This window comes from Echeneis naucrates, chromosome 19 (assembly GCF_900963305.1).
Source record: "Echeneis naucrates chromosome 19, fEcheNa1.1, whole genome shotgun sequence".
Lineage (NCBI taxonomy): Eukaryota > Metazoa > Chordata > Actinopteri > Carangiformes > Echeneidae > Echeneis > Echeneis naucrates.
The window spans coordinates 9,102,187-9,120,569 of record NC_042529.1 but is presented as its reverse complement, the minus strand read 5'-3'; the positions used below and the strand labels follow the sequence as shown (position 1 = coordinate 9,120,569).

Sequence of the window (18,383 nt, the reverse complement as noted above, 5' to 3'; positions counted from 1 at the left end):
TGATATTCTATACATATACATGTTTTTTTTTTATTGCTCTGTTTTGTATAACTGAATTCATTCAGCAATAAATATTAAACCAATTTAAAAGATTCGTCTGGGCGTTATTTTTTATGTTTTCCGATGTGGACGAAGTGACATTAACAAGGCATACCTAATAAAAACAAGCTTAAGGAATTCCCTTTTTAATAATTAAATAAATATTATTCTGTTTTTTAAGACGATTTGCCACTTTTAATATAAATATCATCTTATTTCTGTATTATGTGGTGTTACACATGATAATAAAAATAATGTTTACCTCCAGATGATGAAGACTTGAAGACATGAAATATACACCATTTTAGCCAGGAAACTAAATACACACACACAAATTTAGGGTTTATTATTGTAACCATAACAATAAGGTGGATCTCTCTTTATTTTGACCATCAATTCAATCATAATTGTTCTTTTTATCACAGGCAATAGTTATAATAGTGCACTTTTTATATTTAAATTATGATACAGACATTTCTTCTTTTTTTAACACCTTATTCTACTGACCCTTATGAATGGAGAATAGTTTACAATCTTAGCCAGAGATGGGCCAATGAAAGTGAAGGTGATGTGGTGATGAGACAGATCAAACTGATGATGGTGAGCAATCATAAAGTGTGTGCAAACAGTGAGGCAAATAACTTCATACAGTTTCTCGTGACAATGGCTACACAACAGGTAAAGAGGCAGACAGACAGGTCAAAGGGACAAGGCATAAAAGCAAAAGATGATGCAAATTAGCAAGCATATGATGCATGTGAGAAAAATTATGTAGCTTTTGGCTATGTTAATTAATTCAATATTCTTGGGTCAGTCAAAAATCTCCATACCCACCCAACTCAAAATGCATTGGCTCACTCTCAGTCAGCTTTCAAACACCCATCCCTCTCTCTCTCTCTCTCTCACTCACACACACACACACACACACACACACACACACACACACAAACACACACACACAGACATGTTCCAGTTACCAGAGATAAGCTTGACAAAAGAGTTGTGAGCTATAAACAAAGGTCACTAGAGAAGTAAGACTTGTCAATACATCAAAGTTGTTCCTTTGTGTGGAAAGAAGCGCTCAAAAAAAGAGTGGATAGTATAACAGGTCTCTTAAACTGGCTCTTCATAATTTTTTTTGTAAACATACACAAACAACCACATGAACAAACAAAATAAATAAATAAATAAATAAAAATAAATAGGTGAATAGATAAGTGGACGAGTAACAAAAAAATTCAATTGTAGCACTGTGTATCTCTCTGAAAACATTCTGCACTTCTGTTGCATATTGTGCTGTATGGAAGACTGGTGATGAACATTGACTAGTCTGATAGAGTACTGGAGGAATACGTGACTGTTCCGAACTGCTACGTCTGTTTGCCGAATGGTGCGACTCTCTGTGATGAGCAAAGGTTCAGTGATGGACTACTTGGCTTCTGATGAACACTGAGGTGAAGAGCTTGGGGTTAGGAGACTCTTTGCTTGCTTCTCATTCTGTAGTCCTGTCCAACAAGGAATCAACATTGCAAGCCCATTTAGTCCGGCATAATGAAAATGTCCATGGATGAATATTTCCTTTGAGTGTGTGTGTGTGTATTGTTTTTTTCTTTTTTTGTTTCTTTTCCTTTTGTTATTTTTCGAGTCAGTACGTGAATATTATGGCAATAGGAGACAAGCTCGACGACAAAGGTGGCTTCTGTTTGATCCACAGGTCAGGAATGTTCTTCCTATTCAATCTGGGCACAAACAGCTGTGAGGAGGTTCATGGAGCTATTCACGCATAGTTTTTTTTCTTCATATAGTAATGTTCATATTTCTGTTAAAATCAAAAATACTTTTCTTCAGAGCAACAAGCATCCAATGCGGAAATCTTAGTTGCATTGTTTCATATTGTCTCTGAGTACAAACAAAATACAAAAAAATCCAAACATTTAATTTGCAACAAATGCCTGGCAAAAAGCAACCAGTCAGCTTCCACTTTCTAACACTGCAGAGTGTTTTCAGTTACTGTCTTTACTGCTATCACTGTGCTACTGACATCTTCAAAAGAAATATGTAAACATAAATAAAAACTAAATAAAAAAATATTTTTTCACATTCACTTACTTAGCTTACTTTGTTGGTTTTCTTTACCTCAGGAGAAGAAACTGCTTGTCATTCTCCTGAGAAAGTCAGGACCTTTTGTTCAGCTCGCCAGCACTCACTGAAGTAGTAGTGGGCTGCTAGCTCTTTAGGGTTCATCTTCTCAGATACATCTATGTCTTTCATCATGGATTGGTAACTGCGTGTTGCTGGATAGTGATATGAGTGCACTGGTAAATTTAATCTTGAGAAACATCACAAGACTATTATTTCTTTTTGGTGTCAGATACTGTATTACAATGATATGGTAGACTAGTCTATCTGATCATGTCAGCATCCTTTAGCAGGCTGATTTGCTAACTGGCATGCACATTAGCACTTCAAAATTCCTAGTTTGATTTGTGAAGCTGTATCTATGATGGATACCACACTGCTCATTCACATATTTTTTTTTCATTAAAGGGAGACTCCCTAACACTTCTTTCCTGTTTAAAGGTAGGAATCCTGGTGACCCAAAAGATCAAGAGAATGTCAAGTTGGAAAAAAGAAAGCATGATGGGGAAAAGGCTCAATCCTTGCTATGGTCAAGCACCTTCAATAACTTAGTCAAGGAAGAATAGGAGTAGTTTGCAGGGATACTTGGAGTTATACTTGGAGTTGAAGTTATACTGTCTTCCTTCTGCTGTGGTTCAGGCATCCTGCTGCATGGTCTCACTTTCTATCCTACGGTTGGGACTGGGTTCCATTGGAGGACAGCAGCCGGGTTCTCTCTTTTGCCGAGCCTCTGCGCTGCAGAACTCCTCCACTGCCTCCTATGCCTCCGCCATCTGTTCGGTCACCCCACTCGCACCTGTCGCCCCCACCCTCGGAGCGCCTCGAGTTTTGGCGGGTGGGGGTTCCATGGGGTCGACCGTTCTTCTCATCTGGAAAGGGATCAGGAGACAAGGACAGGAAAGTCACTCTTAACGTACAATTTCTACAGTGTCTTAAATGCTTGGAGGCTGAAACTGAAAAAAGAGCCCTCTCCTATATTCTTCTGCTTACAAAGAAGTTGTTTAATTGACGAATTATCAGGGGTGGCAACTGTTGTTCTCCCTTAGCCACTGCTGATGTTTGGAGCCAAGTCAAAAAAATTATTATTAGAACAGAAATCAATGTTGTCTGTGTTTTGTAGAGTGGAAGAAAGTTACATAAATTCATAAAAAAAAAAAAGGTTTTCATTTGCAAATACTAAGAAGAAAGACAAAAAACTGCTTCATCAATAATTTATTTTGCCACTCTACATACCTAGATGTATAAAGGCACGAAATGTTTATTTTTCTTCTTCGGCATGTGCACAAGCATGTGTAAGCAGTCTCACCAGATAGGGCTTGCACCATGGGCTGATCATGGGAGCTGAGAAGCTGGGCTTGAATCGTTTCCACCACTCGTCTGAACCTGCGGCTTGGACCTAGAGACGAACCAGGGCACATGCATCTGACAATGACTCTGATTCATTCAAAAAACAACGTTTTTGGCAATATGACATGTCAGTTTCAAAGTTAAAACCAAAATATGCTTCTTTTAAGACCATATTTTTGCTGTGTTCATTTTGTTATTTCGGCCAGACTTGTCAGATGCATTAGTTTCCAATGTCTACGCTAAATACAACTCTATATACTACCAGGACTCAAAAAGAGATCAAGCATATTTCCCAAAATGTGAAAAGTTTGCTTTAAGTGAACACAACTAAAACTACAGCCAAAATATGAAAATTAATTAAATTTATTAATTCCTAGTTGAAGAGGTTAAACGTTCACTTGCCTGATATGAGGGTGAACGTCACGCTGTAGATTCCTGTCTCCCTCCTGCTCTCTCTCTCGGTCCTCTCCCTCTCCCGTTCCCTCTCGCCCTCTGAGAAGGCAATGTCCACCTGGAACTTGACGGGCTTCTGAAAGACGGAGGGGCCGCCGGAGGACTTGTACTCGGCCCGGAAGCTGGTCTGGGAGAGGACGCTGTGACTGAGCGATGGAATCTGTGTGGTGGGGAGACAGAGAAGAAGCAGAGAGACCGACAGACTTACGAGGCGGGAGAGGTACGGGGCAAACGTGAGTATAGGGAGACAAAGGGCGAGGGTGAGGAGAAGAGAGAAAGAGTGAGCCATTGGTGAAAGCAAAGTGAGCCATTAACGTGCCACGAGTGAGCAAGATTGAAATAAAAAGAAAATTGAAATAATGAGAGAAATGACTGGCCAGCAGCATGAGAGTGCATGTGAATAACTTACAGATTTGCCAGTGAGAGCCATGCATTCTACAAACAAACTTTGTGAGAGAGATTGTGAAAGACAGACTGTATCAGATACTCACAGACAGGAAGGCGTGCACAATGTCAGCTTTGACAGAACTCAGAGGTTTGTCTCTGATAACTACAAAGATTTGCTCCTCTTTTTCCAAGCCAATGAAGTTTCCAAACCACGACTTCTTAGCCAGCCTGGTAGTCAGAAAGATGAAGTGTAAGGAAACATACATAGCTAAAGAAAACATCCAAGAGCATGACAACACAATCTTTAAGACTGTCACTTACTCAGGGCTGGATTCTGGTGTTAGACTGGACATGTCTTCTGATGTAGGAACTAAAACAGACAAATCTGTGTTAAAATGTTAGAGTTGGAGACCTTTATCTTAAAAGTAGAAGAAAAAATTTATAGCTATTTTATAGCTGTATATTCTAGTGAAGTCAAGAAAGAGGAAACCTTTTTGAAGCGAGGAACTACCTAAGTAGTAGTCCTGCAGATCTCACCTTGCAGTTTACGGCGATGGAAACGGGGTGAGCCCAACAGGTTGTTCTTGAAAGAATTGAGGCGGGTCCTCCAGTGGGCAGAGCTGCTGGCAGCCATGCCACTTCCCCCTCCTGGACTGGAGGGCGGGGTCAGCGACAGTGAGCCCACCCCTCCCCCTCCCTCCGCCCGTGAGGAGGACGAGGACGAGGAAGAGGAGGGCGGGGTGGAGGAAGGGTGGTGAGGGTGGTGGACAGGGGTGCCCAAAGGTGTGGGCAACGGAGAGCCCTGGGGAGTGACCTGTGGCACAGAGTGGGCAGAGTTTGGGTAGAAGCTCTTAGTCACTGACTTTAGGACAGAGGACGAAGGGAAGAAGAAACGGGGGATGGGTGACAGTAGCGGAGAAGGGGAGGGTGAGCGGGAGGATGGGTTGTGCAGAGGCAGGGATTTGATGGGCTGCAGATGGGGTCGATCAGCGGGTCCCTTGGTGGGCAGGGTCTGGGTCTTTGGGTTGGGGGGAGCTTTGGGCTTGTCATGAGCTCGTGCTGAGCGTGGCGTACTGGCGCTTCCCTGTTTGGGCTCCTTTGTGAGGGGGGTAGCGGTGGCAGAGGTGACGTCTGATTGGCTGAAAGTAAAGACGGGGCTCTGATAGGACTGGGGAGTGGGTTTGTGGGGATTGGGAGAGATGGAAAACAAGAAAGAGAGGGGATGGAACATGGAGAAAGTATGGAAATGAATATCATGCTTCATGACAAAAGAGTGTAAACTTGTGAGTAGTGAATGTGTCAAATGCAATTTTAGTACTGCTAATGATTAACGTTTTCCTTTCTGAGTTTTGTGTACACTATTTATATCTAATGTGATCGAGGGCTTAACCACAATTGTGGTAGTGAAAGGGTTAAGGATGCAGAGACATTGGACAGTGGTAGTGAACCATCTATGGACATTTACATTTATTGTATGTTTTATACTTAATTTATTTCCATACACAATGATAAATAATTTAAATGAAAAGTTAATTTTGTATAAAACTGTGCAAACAGCTAGCTCATGCATGATGAGGAAGAAAAGTGGCATGAAGAGAGAAGTAAAAAACCTCCTGTTGGGTGAGACATTTTATCTAAAAGATTGGCATTGTGATGATATGCAAAATGACAGAGCTTGGTAAAGGGAAACCGTATAGGACTATAGCATGTGATCCAAATTTTCTTGAAGCAGTGCTGGTTGATATCAACAACCAACTCTAAATGTGAGTAAAGAATTCAAAATTGCATGTAAAAAGTTTACTTTTAAACAACAGAACACAGATTATGTAATAATAATATGCTTGGATAAAATATTGACAAAACTGGAGTTGTGCTGAATTATTGGCCAGTTCAGCTCATCTAGTTCAAAATGCTGTTGTTACCGAACTGTAAACGTGATCCAAATACAGTATGTGGGTTACAATGGACATGCAAACCATGTTAGCTCTGCTGCTTAGAAAACATGTCAGGACACAAATTATTGTTGTTAAAAATTGCATATTTGTTATTGTATACTTGTTTCATGTTCATTGATAGTAATGGTAATCAAAGCAGCAACAGTGTATAGTTTGTTAAAAGTTGGCCCAGAGGCCCTTACCCTGGGACTGCTGAGGGGGCTAGAGGAGAGACCAGTGGAAGCTCCGCTCACTGAGCGAGACCTGACCAAGAGACCAGATCATTGGAAAATAGTATCATTGTCAGATTGAAAGTGTTGTTGGCATGCAGTGTTTAGATTGTGCGTGCTTTACATTTGTAATCAAAATATACTGTACCTCTGACTGTGTGCAGCTGTGTCCAGGGCCCTGCGAGGTGGGGTGGGAGACCCTTGTTCAGTAACACTTAGTACTTCCAGGCTTTTCCTCTCAGGGCGGCAGCGCCCATGGCGTGTCAGCATAGGAGAGTCAACACGCTTTCGTGGAGGGTCTGCTACGGAGCACCATAATCAAATGTCACTGGGTTTGCCAAAATCAATCTTAGTAGTTTGGTTAAGATGTATTTTTATCAGTATTCTATATGTTGTTTAACCCAAAGATGGGCTTTTTCATTGCCATGGCAGATCTATTGTTAAACTGTTTCCAGCCTCTGTAAGAGCTGTTGCTGAGTCTTCACCATCCTTCTCCCTGTGCATTTATTCTTTCTTTTTCATTCTGACAAGTAAGATCATGGTGAAAGTGATTTTTTTCCACAGGCCTTTCCCTCACTGGGCCATCTGTGACTGTGATAAACTTAGCGACATGTGCACAGGCAGAATGCCTGCCCTCTCACAGTTTTGTCCCATAGAAAAATTCTGCAGATGTCCTGCAGAGCCTGGTTTTAATATTGCAAAGGACAAGGACAATGTTAATAAAATATTGCTCATACTTCCATTACAATTTCACCATGTAAGTCTTAAAAAAATAAAACAAGACATATCATCCCAGGTTAATGGCTACCAGTGCAAATTATCTTTTAAAAAATCTAACTGCATTTAAATACTAAATAATCTAAAATGAATCATCAGAGATCATGAATAACTATGTTTGGCATCAGACACACAGGATGTGGCTGAATTGTTTCTCAAAATCTGCAGCTGAGAAAAACAGCTTCCTCCTGCCCCCTAATGACTGACCTACGTCATTGCGCGGCGGCAAGTCTTCATCCTCATAGCTGGGGTAACGCTCTTTCCTGTCCAGCAGTAAGTAATAGATCATCTTCTCTTGGTTTTCTCTAAGGGAGACAAAGAAATTCAATATGTTCACAAAAGAAGATTTTAACATTCTGAAAAAGACTGCCTAGAGTAGTTGCCGATGTTAAAAAAGCTGTCTTAATACATAGTACATACTGTCTGGATATTGAGTAAATCATTAAGATGACAAACACAGACTTTGCTTTATCTTTAGAAGCCGTCGATATCAATTCCAGTCAAAATCTTCAAATGTTAACTTTAAAACTGACAAGGAGCACCTGATTGCAAATTTTGATATTTGTGAGGCCTGATCATATTTTCCAGGCAGAGTACTTGTCCTATGTCTTATTCTCTGGAGGATTTAAACCCTAAATCTGGCCACAACTTCATTCCATCAACCATGCTACATGCTGTAACCCTGAAGCAAATAAGTTAACCTGACTGACAATAACAGCTTCATTTGGAATAATGGAGCGGAAACTGTATCCCTCTCCACTTACAGACGCAGCACTCAAAATATCTGTCCACAATACACCGAGTTCAATAATAATATAATGCTATTGTTGCTCATTAAGTCCATTACTGGGTAACCAGGATAGAAGTGCACAACCCAATACGGCATTTATGTTACAGATGTTACCTTTAACAACGTGTCAAAGATGTATTTTTCACATTTTATATTTATTTATAAAAAACTTACTCTTCACATTGTAAATCACGTGTGAGCTTGACTCTGTCTCGGAAGCAACCCAGTGAGTGCATACTGTCCAACACATCTGGGTCCAGCTCAGTCAGGGACAAGATTCGTCTCACACACACTCGCCTGGGAGGCGGTTGCTCAGGACATGGCTCGTTGCGACCACCCCTGGAAGCCACAGGCACACACACATAACACATGAATGGCAGATATGACATGTCTGCTTTCATTTGATGCAATATAATTTAAATTAGTATTTTATTCAATAGTCGTGACTGTATACTCACTGATACCAGGCATGTTTCTGGATGGCCTCTAGCTGTAAGGGGTGACAGGGCAGATGGGGCCAAGTTACTCCAGTCTGTTAACAGCCAGATGGCCACAAAGCTTCACTGTGTAAACACATCTTTTACTGCCATAAATACACCTCATCAGTTCTGAATATTGTATATTAAAAATTTGTGTTTATAATTTTGGGATGTTTGGTGTTGTTTAGAATCTATCCTTCTGGTTGTACTTCTGAGTGTGATAAAACAGAATCAGAAGTATCGTGGCATGCATGCACCTAAAACACACTGATGCTACAATCCTTGATGGAAATTTAACTTTTAATCCATGTGCATACAAATTATATTGCATTTATTCTGCGAGTTATTGTGATTGCAATTGAGTTTCCCTAGAAAAAATATTATAATAATATGTGATAATTGTGTTTTGTCCCAGTATCTTCCTTTGTCTAGAGAGTGTATTTGTAAGCCAGCCTGTTTCTGTAACAATGCAACACTGTTTTTGCGCTGTTGCCACACATTTGTCACCAATTACTATTTCCATTACATAAATAATTACTAAAAACTAAAATGCAATAGCAACAATGGACAGCAAAACCTGAAAGTGGATCAAAAATAGAAAACATTACATTTTGAAAAATGACAAGAGTGCAATGAAGCTGCTCTGTTCATCCCCATGTACTCAGGGGAAACAAAACAGCAACAAATCTACTTCTTTCTCCACAGTATAGGACCGGAATAAATCTGCTTCAAGTGTCGGCAAAAGAGACTTGTATGAATTTCAGGTGTTTGTTTGCAACTTTCAAATTCCTACTATGCTGTGAGCAAGTCTCGTACCGTGAGCCTCTTTTCAGGATTGACCTCAATCATGCCTTTGAGCAGAGACTGGCAGTCCGGGGGGATGAAGTGGGGCATGTGAAACACCCCACTCTTCACCTTTTCCAGGAGCTGGCGTAAATTGTCATGATCAAACGGCAGAGCACCCTAAGGGACAAAAGGAGAGAGGGACATTAGAGGACAGAAGAAAAAACTAAATGTTAAAAGGAACTTGACAAAAAAAATGGATGACAGGGACCAAAAAGAGACCAAGCAGTCGTGAAAGACTTACCACCAGCAGAGCAAACAGGATGACCCCACAGCTCCACACATCTGCTCTGCGCCCATCGTATTTCTCCCCCTGCCAAACACATCCACATCAATTTATTTACTAACTGTGTTAAAGTCATTGCAATAAGCTCAGCAAATTTATGTTCATATGTTCATTAAAAACAATCTTTGAAAAAAACAAGAGTACAACATTTGAGGAAGACTTACTCGTATAACCTCAGGGCACGCATAATGTGGTGATCTGAAATGAAAGAGATGTGTGTAAGCAGCAACAGTACTATTCTTTCATGAATGGACAATATTACTAGAAACTACCTGGCAGTATAAAAATGTAACGCATGTGTGTGGTATGCACTCTCTATCTAGCTTCCCAAAATTAGCTATTACTGTTATTTTGGTGTCTCCAGGAACAATGTAATTCTTTATTGTGAATTATATATTTTGTAATATAGATAGATTTGCAATATTTCCAATATTTATGTGAGTATTTACAAACACACAGGGAGTTGGTGCTCACCCACAGCTGGTCTCTAACAGACTGTCTCCCACCTGTAGGGAGGCCATGCCAAAGTCTGCAATACGGATGTTGTTCTTCTCATCCAGGAGCAAGTTCTCAGGCTTCAGGTCTCTGTGGCTGCACAGACACAACAGCAACCATAATTCTCTGCTTGAGCTCAACTGCTTCGGACTAGTGATGGGGTTTCATATTGGTTTGTAAATAGGTTTTCCACTCGTTTATTTCTTGATATTGAGACTCACAAAATTCCCCTTTGCCAGCAAGAAATGTAAGATTTATAAGAGTCTTCAAACATCAGGTCAGTGAGAAAGCAGAATGGTCCATTTAAGATACTTTTTTAATGTTAATGACTAATGCAGCAGGAAAGTCTGATTTATTCTAAATATTAACAACAGGACAGCAAATTACTTCAGACCTAATGCCTCCAAGTAACTTGGTAACTTAGCAGAGGAACCTGGACAACCACACTAATCCATGCCACAATTTAAGAACAAGAGGTTTGGCAAAAAACCAACCAGATGGAATGACTGTGGCAGAAATCCAAAGCTGAGATGATCTGCCTGAAGAACTTCCTGGCCTCTTTTGGAGTGAGCCGGCCCTTCTTGACCAGGTAATCAAACAGCTCTCCACCTGACACATGCTCCAACACCAGGTACCTGTCAACATCATATGATCATAGTGTGAACAGGACGATCTAAAAAATTACATCTCTAAGAGCCCAAAGTAATTACTCAAAAAAATTCAGACACTTTTAAGTTCTTATGAACTATCCATTCCTGGAGCTGAATTCCAGGATTGCAATATTAACATCATAATTTTACCCACGCTGTCAACCGCCTTATCTGGTTTTCCGGCAGCTCCTTTACTCTTAAGATAGAACAACATTTGTGGTATAATTGTACAGTTTTGAAGAACTACACTGATGATAGCAGATTAATGCAGTTCTTCGTGTGATATTTAGAGCCATCCTACTCCAACGTTTAGTATTCAGGAAGGAAAAAAAGCATGCAAACTGCAGTGAACCCAACTGAATGTGGAGGGAACTCACAGATATTTGTTATTCTCGTAAACATCATGCAGCTTCAACACATGCGGATGCTCAATCAGTTTCAGAATGGCAATCTCCCTTTCAACCTGGTCAGACAGAAGAGACAGATACAGAGGAAAAAAAGAAATAGATTGTGATACTAAAGCACAGCACACAAGCCAGTCAGTGTCATTTTTGAAGCAACAGAGCTGAGGTTAATTAATACGCTAATACAAAGGTTAAATATAGAGGATGCAGCATAACACACTTTGCCATATACAAAATTAGCATTGTTAACGTCAGTGTGAGCAACAGTAGCGTCATACTGTACCTTCATCAGGACTGACTCAGACAGCTTCTCCCTGTTGACTATTTTGATCGCTACCTTCTGACCCGTGATACAATGGACCCCCAGCTTGACCAGTCCTGTGTAAAACCAGACACATGTTCAGTTCTACGTGATGGCTGCTCAAAATCCCTTTTCGAGATGGCAAGAACCTTCAATAAATTCAAAATAAAATGTGGTGTGCTTACCTGTTTGCCCCTTCCCCAGTGTTTTTTCCAGTCTATAGGGCCCAACATATTGAGCTGACTGACTTAAAGACAGTTCCTTACTCATACTGCTCTGACTGGAGGCTAATACACTACTACTACTACTACTACTATTTCTACTACTACTACTGCGATTATTGCAATTAATTTGATATTACACAGCTCACTGTAGATACAAGATGGTGCTCAACTTAATAATGGCTAAGCTCTTCTTGTCAGTGATGTTACACTGCTACTCTAAAGTTATTAGGTGAACATGTGAACAGCTGATCTACAACATCTGGATGATAAATGAACATTCTCGGTCTGAACCTGGTTAATAAGCACAGCTAAATATGTTTGCCTTTTGCGTGGTAAACATGTGTAACATTGATAGTTGACAGAAAAAATAAATAAATAAAATAGCTTGCTAGCAGAGAAACTGAGATGACAATCAGTTACTGCTTTATTCCTGTGTTAAATACAGACCACTACTACACAGATAAACATGACAAGGTAGTAAAACTAATGAGTTTTACTTCTGTACATTAGCTTATTGAAACGTCTTGCACCTGGTTATATGTATTACATTAACTACACAGGACGAGAAAATGATCGCGGAGTACCGTTGACGTTTTATAGCCTTTTAATACTGTAATAACTATTATTGTCATTTAGTGGTCGAGTCTTGCCAACGAAACGTCAAGTTGCGCGTCAAAATGTGAGAAAGAGGGGATTAAATCAGTTTTATTCTGTCTGTCAGGCCTATTTTACAGGTGCAACAACATGCTATTTTAGCCTCGCCGCTCTCCCCCACACAGCAGCGAGGCTAGCCGGAGTTAGCCTCAACGCCTCGACCAGCGGCCGTCCGTCAAAAACACCCGCACCTCCCGAAGTTTCCGGCCACGGCCAAACGGTAAGATTTATCGGACGGCCGCCACATGCTCGCAATATTTCCAGGTGAAACGCCTGCTCCTCGGGAAACAACCATCTTTTAGCGTAGCACTGGTCCTCCCCCTCCCTGCCTCTCCCTGTCTCTGCCTCTCTACATCCCTGCAAGTGGCGGATCACAGCATCATCTTCCCGTCTCTCCTTTGGCGTGTCCTCCTCCTCCGTCACCGGCGGATACACAGGTGAAACACACACACACACACGCACACGCACACACACACGCGCGCACTCACACACGCACCCACCGATCCGCAGATCGGCCCGCGCTATCACCGACCGGCCTTATTGCTCCCCTCCCTCCTCACTTCTGATTACAGTTCAGGCTGGGTAAAGGCCCCCTTCTGTATTATGCTCCCTTCGGTTTTCTTGCCGTAAATCGATATTTTCTCTCCCCCTCTTCCTTCCTTCGTCTCACTCGCATCAGCATCCGGGTCCCACTCCCTCTCCATCCTCTCTGCTGCCTCTCCTCCCCCGCCCTCCTCCTCGCCACCCTCACCCTCCTCCTCCTGATCGTCTTCCACAAAACACGCTTATCCCCGCATTCACCTCCGGGACCCGGACTCCTCTGTTACTCTTATCACCGGGGACATTTTGTCACCACGGCACTGCCTCTCACTGTCCACTGTCCACCCCGCGGTGCTGCTTTAGTTTTCAGAGGCATACAATCTGAGACCTGCTGTCCTTGTAACTTTGAGGAGCACCACAGGGAATAAAACGGTAGAGTAAACACAGTCACCTCCACTCAGTGGTTGGGACTAACTCGTGTTTTACTGAAGCACTATTATTCTGCTGCATCATTGCATTTGTTGGCTGATTTAGGCTGCTTTTCAGATTCATATATTAAATCCAAAACATACCAAACCTGCACAATGTTACTGAAAAAACCGCTTCACCTGTACCAATCTTAATTAAAGTAATATTGCTGACGAATGATGTAATTATGAAATGAATGTGTGTGGGGTGTATGTGTGTGATTGAGTATGTTTACAGTTTGCATGTTTGCAGTACTTCTAAATTTACACAGGGACCTGACGGTCTTCTACCAACTTGTTTTACAGGTAAAATTCGTGCATTCGTGTTCATTTTCCACAAGTAAAAGCATGGAGATATTAAAGTAAAAGAAATAAATAAAAGCCCCAACTACACTATAACAACAGAATATTATTATTAAGACTTTGTTGAAACATGTTTTTGTTAACCTATGGAATATGCACAATTTGAGCTGTATGAATTGTATTATAAATGAAATGGCCATATATGTTTTGATGCAAAATCCCAATGTTATCTTATGGCTTCCGAAAAATATTGTAAAGTGAATTACACTTTATGAAGAGCATCATTATTTTCTGCTCTATTATCTTTTTTTCACTGAAAACTCGTTAGAGTAAGCAAAGTCTAGGTGTAAATAATAAAAATTGATCATGGCTGAATTTCATTTGGCTTCCCATAGAGAATAAAAATCATGTGGAGATTTAAACCACAATGGGCCAAACTCTAAAACATCCTGATGAAGAACACAGCTCCTTAAAGTACTGTGGCATGGCACGCCTCCTCATCCAAAAAGGTAGAGGAAACGGAAATTAATTAATGCTGTTTAAAATGGATAACACAGAGAGGACATTTTAATAAACAGCAAAACAACAACAAAAAGTCTAAGTAGGACATTTGAAAATATCATCTGTATAGTGCCTTGAAAAATCTGAAAAATCTCAATTTGAAATGTGTGTGGGCGGATAATTCCCCAAAGCCCATCTTCATCTGTGCCTAGCTGGTTGATTTGCACACCGCCAGAAGGACTTGTTTCCAACCATGGAGCAGAAATAGAATGGAAAAGATAGTCATTATGCAATTTTTTTGGTTTGTTCTCATGTCTGATGGTCCTGTGGGATGAAAATTATTCCAGTGCAATGAAAAGAATAAAAACCTACATCAGGGTTGTCAATGACACACCTTCCAGGAGAAAATATTTAAATTATTTTAGTAAGAGGAAATAAACTTTTGATACAAATTATCGGCTAAATGCCCTAACTGGACATCTTTGGACTGGAATTTTGTTTCTCGAAAATGTGTCTTTTTCTAAATGAAGATAAGCATAAGGCCCAAATCCATGGGGTCATCGACAACAGCGTTTGAAGGAATACCCTTTCCTCCCATCTATGCTGAAAACAGCTAACTTTTCTTTCTCCAGTCCAATCTTTGTGTATTCCCACATTTCCTTCACTCCTTCACTCAAACCAGAGCTCAGACTGGGAAACTGATATTAGACAGCTTGGAGCATGTTAAGAGGATTTAATTAGCTCTTCTTAATTCCATTAAAAGCACCTGCTCCAGGAGAAGTCTGTACTTGGCCAATGAAGAGGTTCCAACAATCAGTTCATCGAATAAATCAAGCGTGTTACAAAAAGGCTTAAGAAAAACAATATGCTGTGTGCAGTAATATTTATTGTGTAGTGTATTTTGGGAACTGATGATAATCTTACGATATAATGTGACCTTTATGAAAGAAAAATTCACACAAGAAAAAGTCTCCAAAGTTTGGCATCATCACTCCCTCTTCAGTTTTTGTGATGCTTCAGTCCAAAGCAATATGCAAGGAAGGGAATGCTAGGAAAGTGAAGGACTTTGATAAAGTGAATCTGTCATATAAATACAAAGCAAAATCACATGATACAAATCATACACTTACAACACAATACTAAACAGCACAACACAGCATCAGAGTTATTTTTACATTGCAACTGTTACTCTATAATTTTTCAACTATAATTGTTAATTTTCATTTTCTTCTTTAATTTTTCCCTTTTCATTTTAGAATAATGGGAGTTCAAATTATCCTCCACAAGCCTCTGTGTTTGTTTCCTAATGAAAGCACAGGTGGCATTGATGATGCCAGTGAAATTAGTGAAGTGGTGGGGGGAAAAAAGAAAAAAGCTTTTAAATAGAAAAACCCTTAGAAATAATGAAATCAACAAATCGTCTGTAAATAAGCATGGTAGACACTAGATTGATAAAGTTATGGTATCATATCTGCCACCGACTGCCTGATCTGTGCACAGTTCACTCAGAGTTCTGCAGCATTGATCTGTGTAAGACTACAGGACTTACGTCTTACCGACCTTTTTGGGGGAAACACATATGATAGTTTTCAGTCATTTGTGTGTTCTTACATTTGATTAAGATGTTTTTCCTTGTGTATTAGGATCCCTCAGACAGGGTTTTTATACAGGCCTGGAAGGCATCTATCAGATCTTTACAGCTCTCCATTCCCTTCTCTCTCACACTGAAAGACAAAGTCAGATTTACAAAACACTTAGTGCTCTACGACTCAGTTATTGTCTTTGGTTTATGGCAGGTTTTCATTTAAAATTGCATAATATAAATGTGAAGACACTGGAAGTTCAGCAACTTTTGCCACATAAGCAATATTCCTAAATTTAGTCTACATTCGCATCAGAGGGATTATTACAGTATAGCCTGATGTAGTGTCTTTCAAATCAGACCTCCACTGTTGCTTTTATCTGCATCCTGAAGAATGAGAATGAAAAGTCAGTAATATTCAGAGCAGCTCCGCTAACACTAATCACTGCTGCACATGGACACACACTAAATGTTTGTGGCTACTTCCGTGCATGTAACACGAACCAATAGCCTGGAATGTACCAGTCCTCTGCAATAGGTCATACATGTAGAGGTCTATTTTAAACCTCTATTAATGCTGCTCAAGACATTCCTGCCAGTGCAAAGGCCTTCTGTCAATGCCTTTAAATGCAGGTCCATGGTTATGCACAAGTTGTAACTCTGATTAAAGTTAATGATTTTTCTAGATAGGTGTTCTTAGATATAAGAAGTTCATATGAATTCACTGGAAGTCCTGTGTAAAACTCAGTAAGTGATGGCTGAGAATGAACAAAAGGATGGAAGCGAAATTGACTAGTCTCTAACTGAAATCCAAACACAGTTAACAAATAATCCCTGAGGGCGTCCAAATTTTACAAACACAATCTGTAGAGGCAATTCTACAAAAGACTGTGATGTTGGCTGCAAACCATGAATTTGTTCATTTTAGAAGTTTGAACATATGTATATTTTCAGCATTGACATTTGTACATCATTATTGTCAGAACTCACCATTTGTCAACGTCCTTTTTGATAACCTGGCATGATGCTGGCACAGCTTCATTACAATCTGGCATTTTGACAGTAGAGCTGGAGTTTGAAGAGTCAGGCTGCTGCAAGGGCTGCAATCGAGAATAGTCACAGATTGGTTACAGAGATGGAGGGCAAAACAGTCCAGTGGGTGGGGGGGCAGTGAAGCACGTCAGTGACTATGTATTATAAGTTTGACAAGGGAATAAATCAAGGAATCTCAAAGAAAATCATATCACTTAAGAGGGGTGGTTAGATAGTTTTGTTTTACTTACGTTTTTGTTTTTTTACCATTTTACCATTTTTTTGTAATTTCTCCCCATTTTTGTTAGTGTTCATCCACCTATAAAATTTAAGTATTCATAAAATTCCTTCGTTCCTGTCTTTTGTTTTGTTGTCCGTCTAATGAATATGCAGATGACTGACCTTTTGAGTCACCCATCATGCATTACAAGGGCTTCATAATGAATCTAAACCACTCACTACAGGGGTGCTGGCAGAAGGCTTTTTCCTGAAAAGAGACTGGGGACCCAGACTTTGTTTTGGACTGTTGCTGGTTTAAAAGGTTGAGCTGAGAGTTGTGGCATTTATTTAACCAAACAACTTGGAATTAGCATTAAGCATACCATCAGAAAAATGCAATTAATATTCTATGAATAATCCAGAATTTGCTGCTTTTAGCAAAGCAGATAGGGGCAGTATGAGTGAAGTTAGTCCCTGCAGGAACATACATTTATTTCTTACTTTGAACTCATCCTGGTCAGATTGTGGGGTTACATCGACATATTGTTATTGATATAACTGTACAAGGAATATACAGTTTTAGCATTTTGAGGTTGATCAAACACAGAGTAACTTTTTACCCCACAGTCAAATATGTTTTTATTATACATCAAACCTCTGTGCACATCTAGTTGTTGAGCAAATATATAAAGGACCCTATTAAGACTCACCAGAATATGCTGTGATTTTAATAGTTTATCATTTGTGCTACCAGTTGATTTTTAAGACACATTAACAGAATTTATTTGCCAGACTCAGCTTATTTATTATGATGCAGGGAAAATAACTGGTATAGGATGTTTTAGATATTTTAGAGAAAAACTTGGGGGATAGATGTTTTGAAACAGTGCCCCAGAATACAACAAAAGGGTGGATAAAGTGTTTAACACCTATAGAAGTGTGTTTACAGTGGTGAATTTGTACAGTTTAAGACCACCGCTAGAGGGCAATAAACACTGCCATACACACAATGAGGAAAACCAAGTAGTGCTAGCAGAGTGTTATTACTTGCAAACAAAAGGGATCACATATGTATTCAATAGCACTAAATAATTAATGTCTCTTCACATCTATTTAAATGTCTAGAGCATTATCTTAATGTGTGCAGTTGGAAATAATGGCGGGTTAATGTGATGCTTACAGTGTCTCAGGAAGCCATAATCAGATACAGTGCAGATGAACAAATGTGTGAAATAAGAACAAGAGCAAAGCAAATCTGTACCTCAGCCCTGTGACCCCTCCTCCTCCATCATGACCATAAAAACCAG

The 18,383-nt window shown here is 40.0% G+C and overlaps 1 protein-coding gene across 1 annotated transcript; it reads right to left on the bottom strand.

Moving 5' to 3' along the window:
* Positions 1-374: 374 nt before the first annotated feature.
* brsk1a (BR serine/threonine kinase 1a) lies at positions 375-13,074 on the bottom strand. Its single transcript, XM_029527366.1, has 20 exons — positions 11,740-13,074; positions 11,537-11,631; positions 11,227-11,312; positions 10,694-10,834; positions 10,179-10,295; positions 9,869-9,902; positions 9,663-9,731; positions 9,392-9,538; positions 8,555-8,586; positions 8,271-8,435; positions 7,514-7,611; positions 6,678-6,828; positions 6,503-6,563; positions 5,082-5,179; positions 4,903-4,985; positions 4,687-4,735; positions 4,470-4,593; positions 3,928-4,138; positions 3,485-3,574; positions 375-3,059 (listed from the first exon to the last, which is right to left on the bottom strand). The coding sequence occupies exons 1-20, from the start codon at positions 11,822-11,824 to the stop codon at positions 2,848-2,850; spliced, it is 2,148 nt and encodes a 715-aa protein (XP_029383226.1). The 5' UTR covers positions 11,825-13,074; the 3' UTR covers positions 375-2,847.
* Between the last annotated feature and the right edge of the window lie 5,309 nt (positions 13,075-18,383).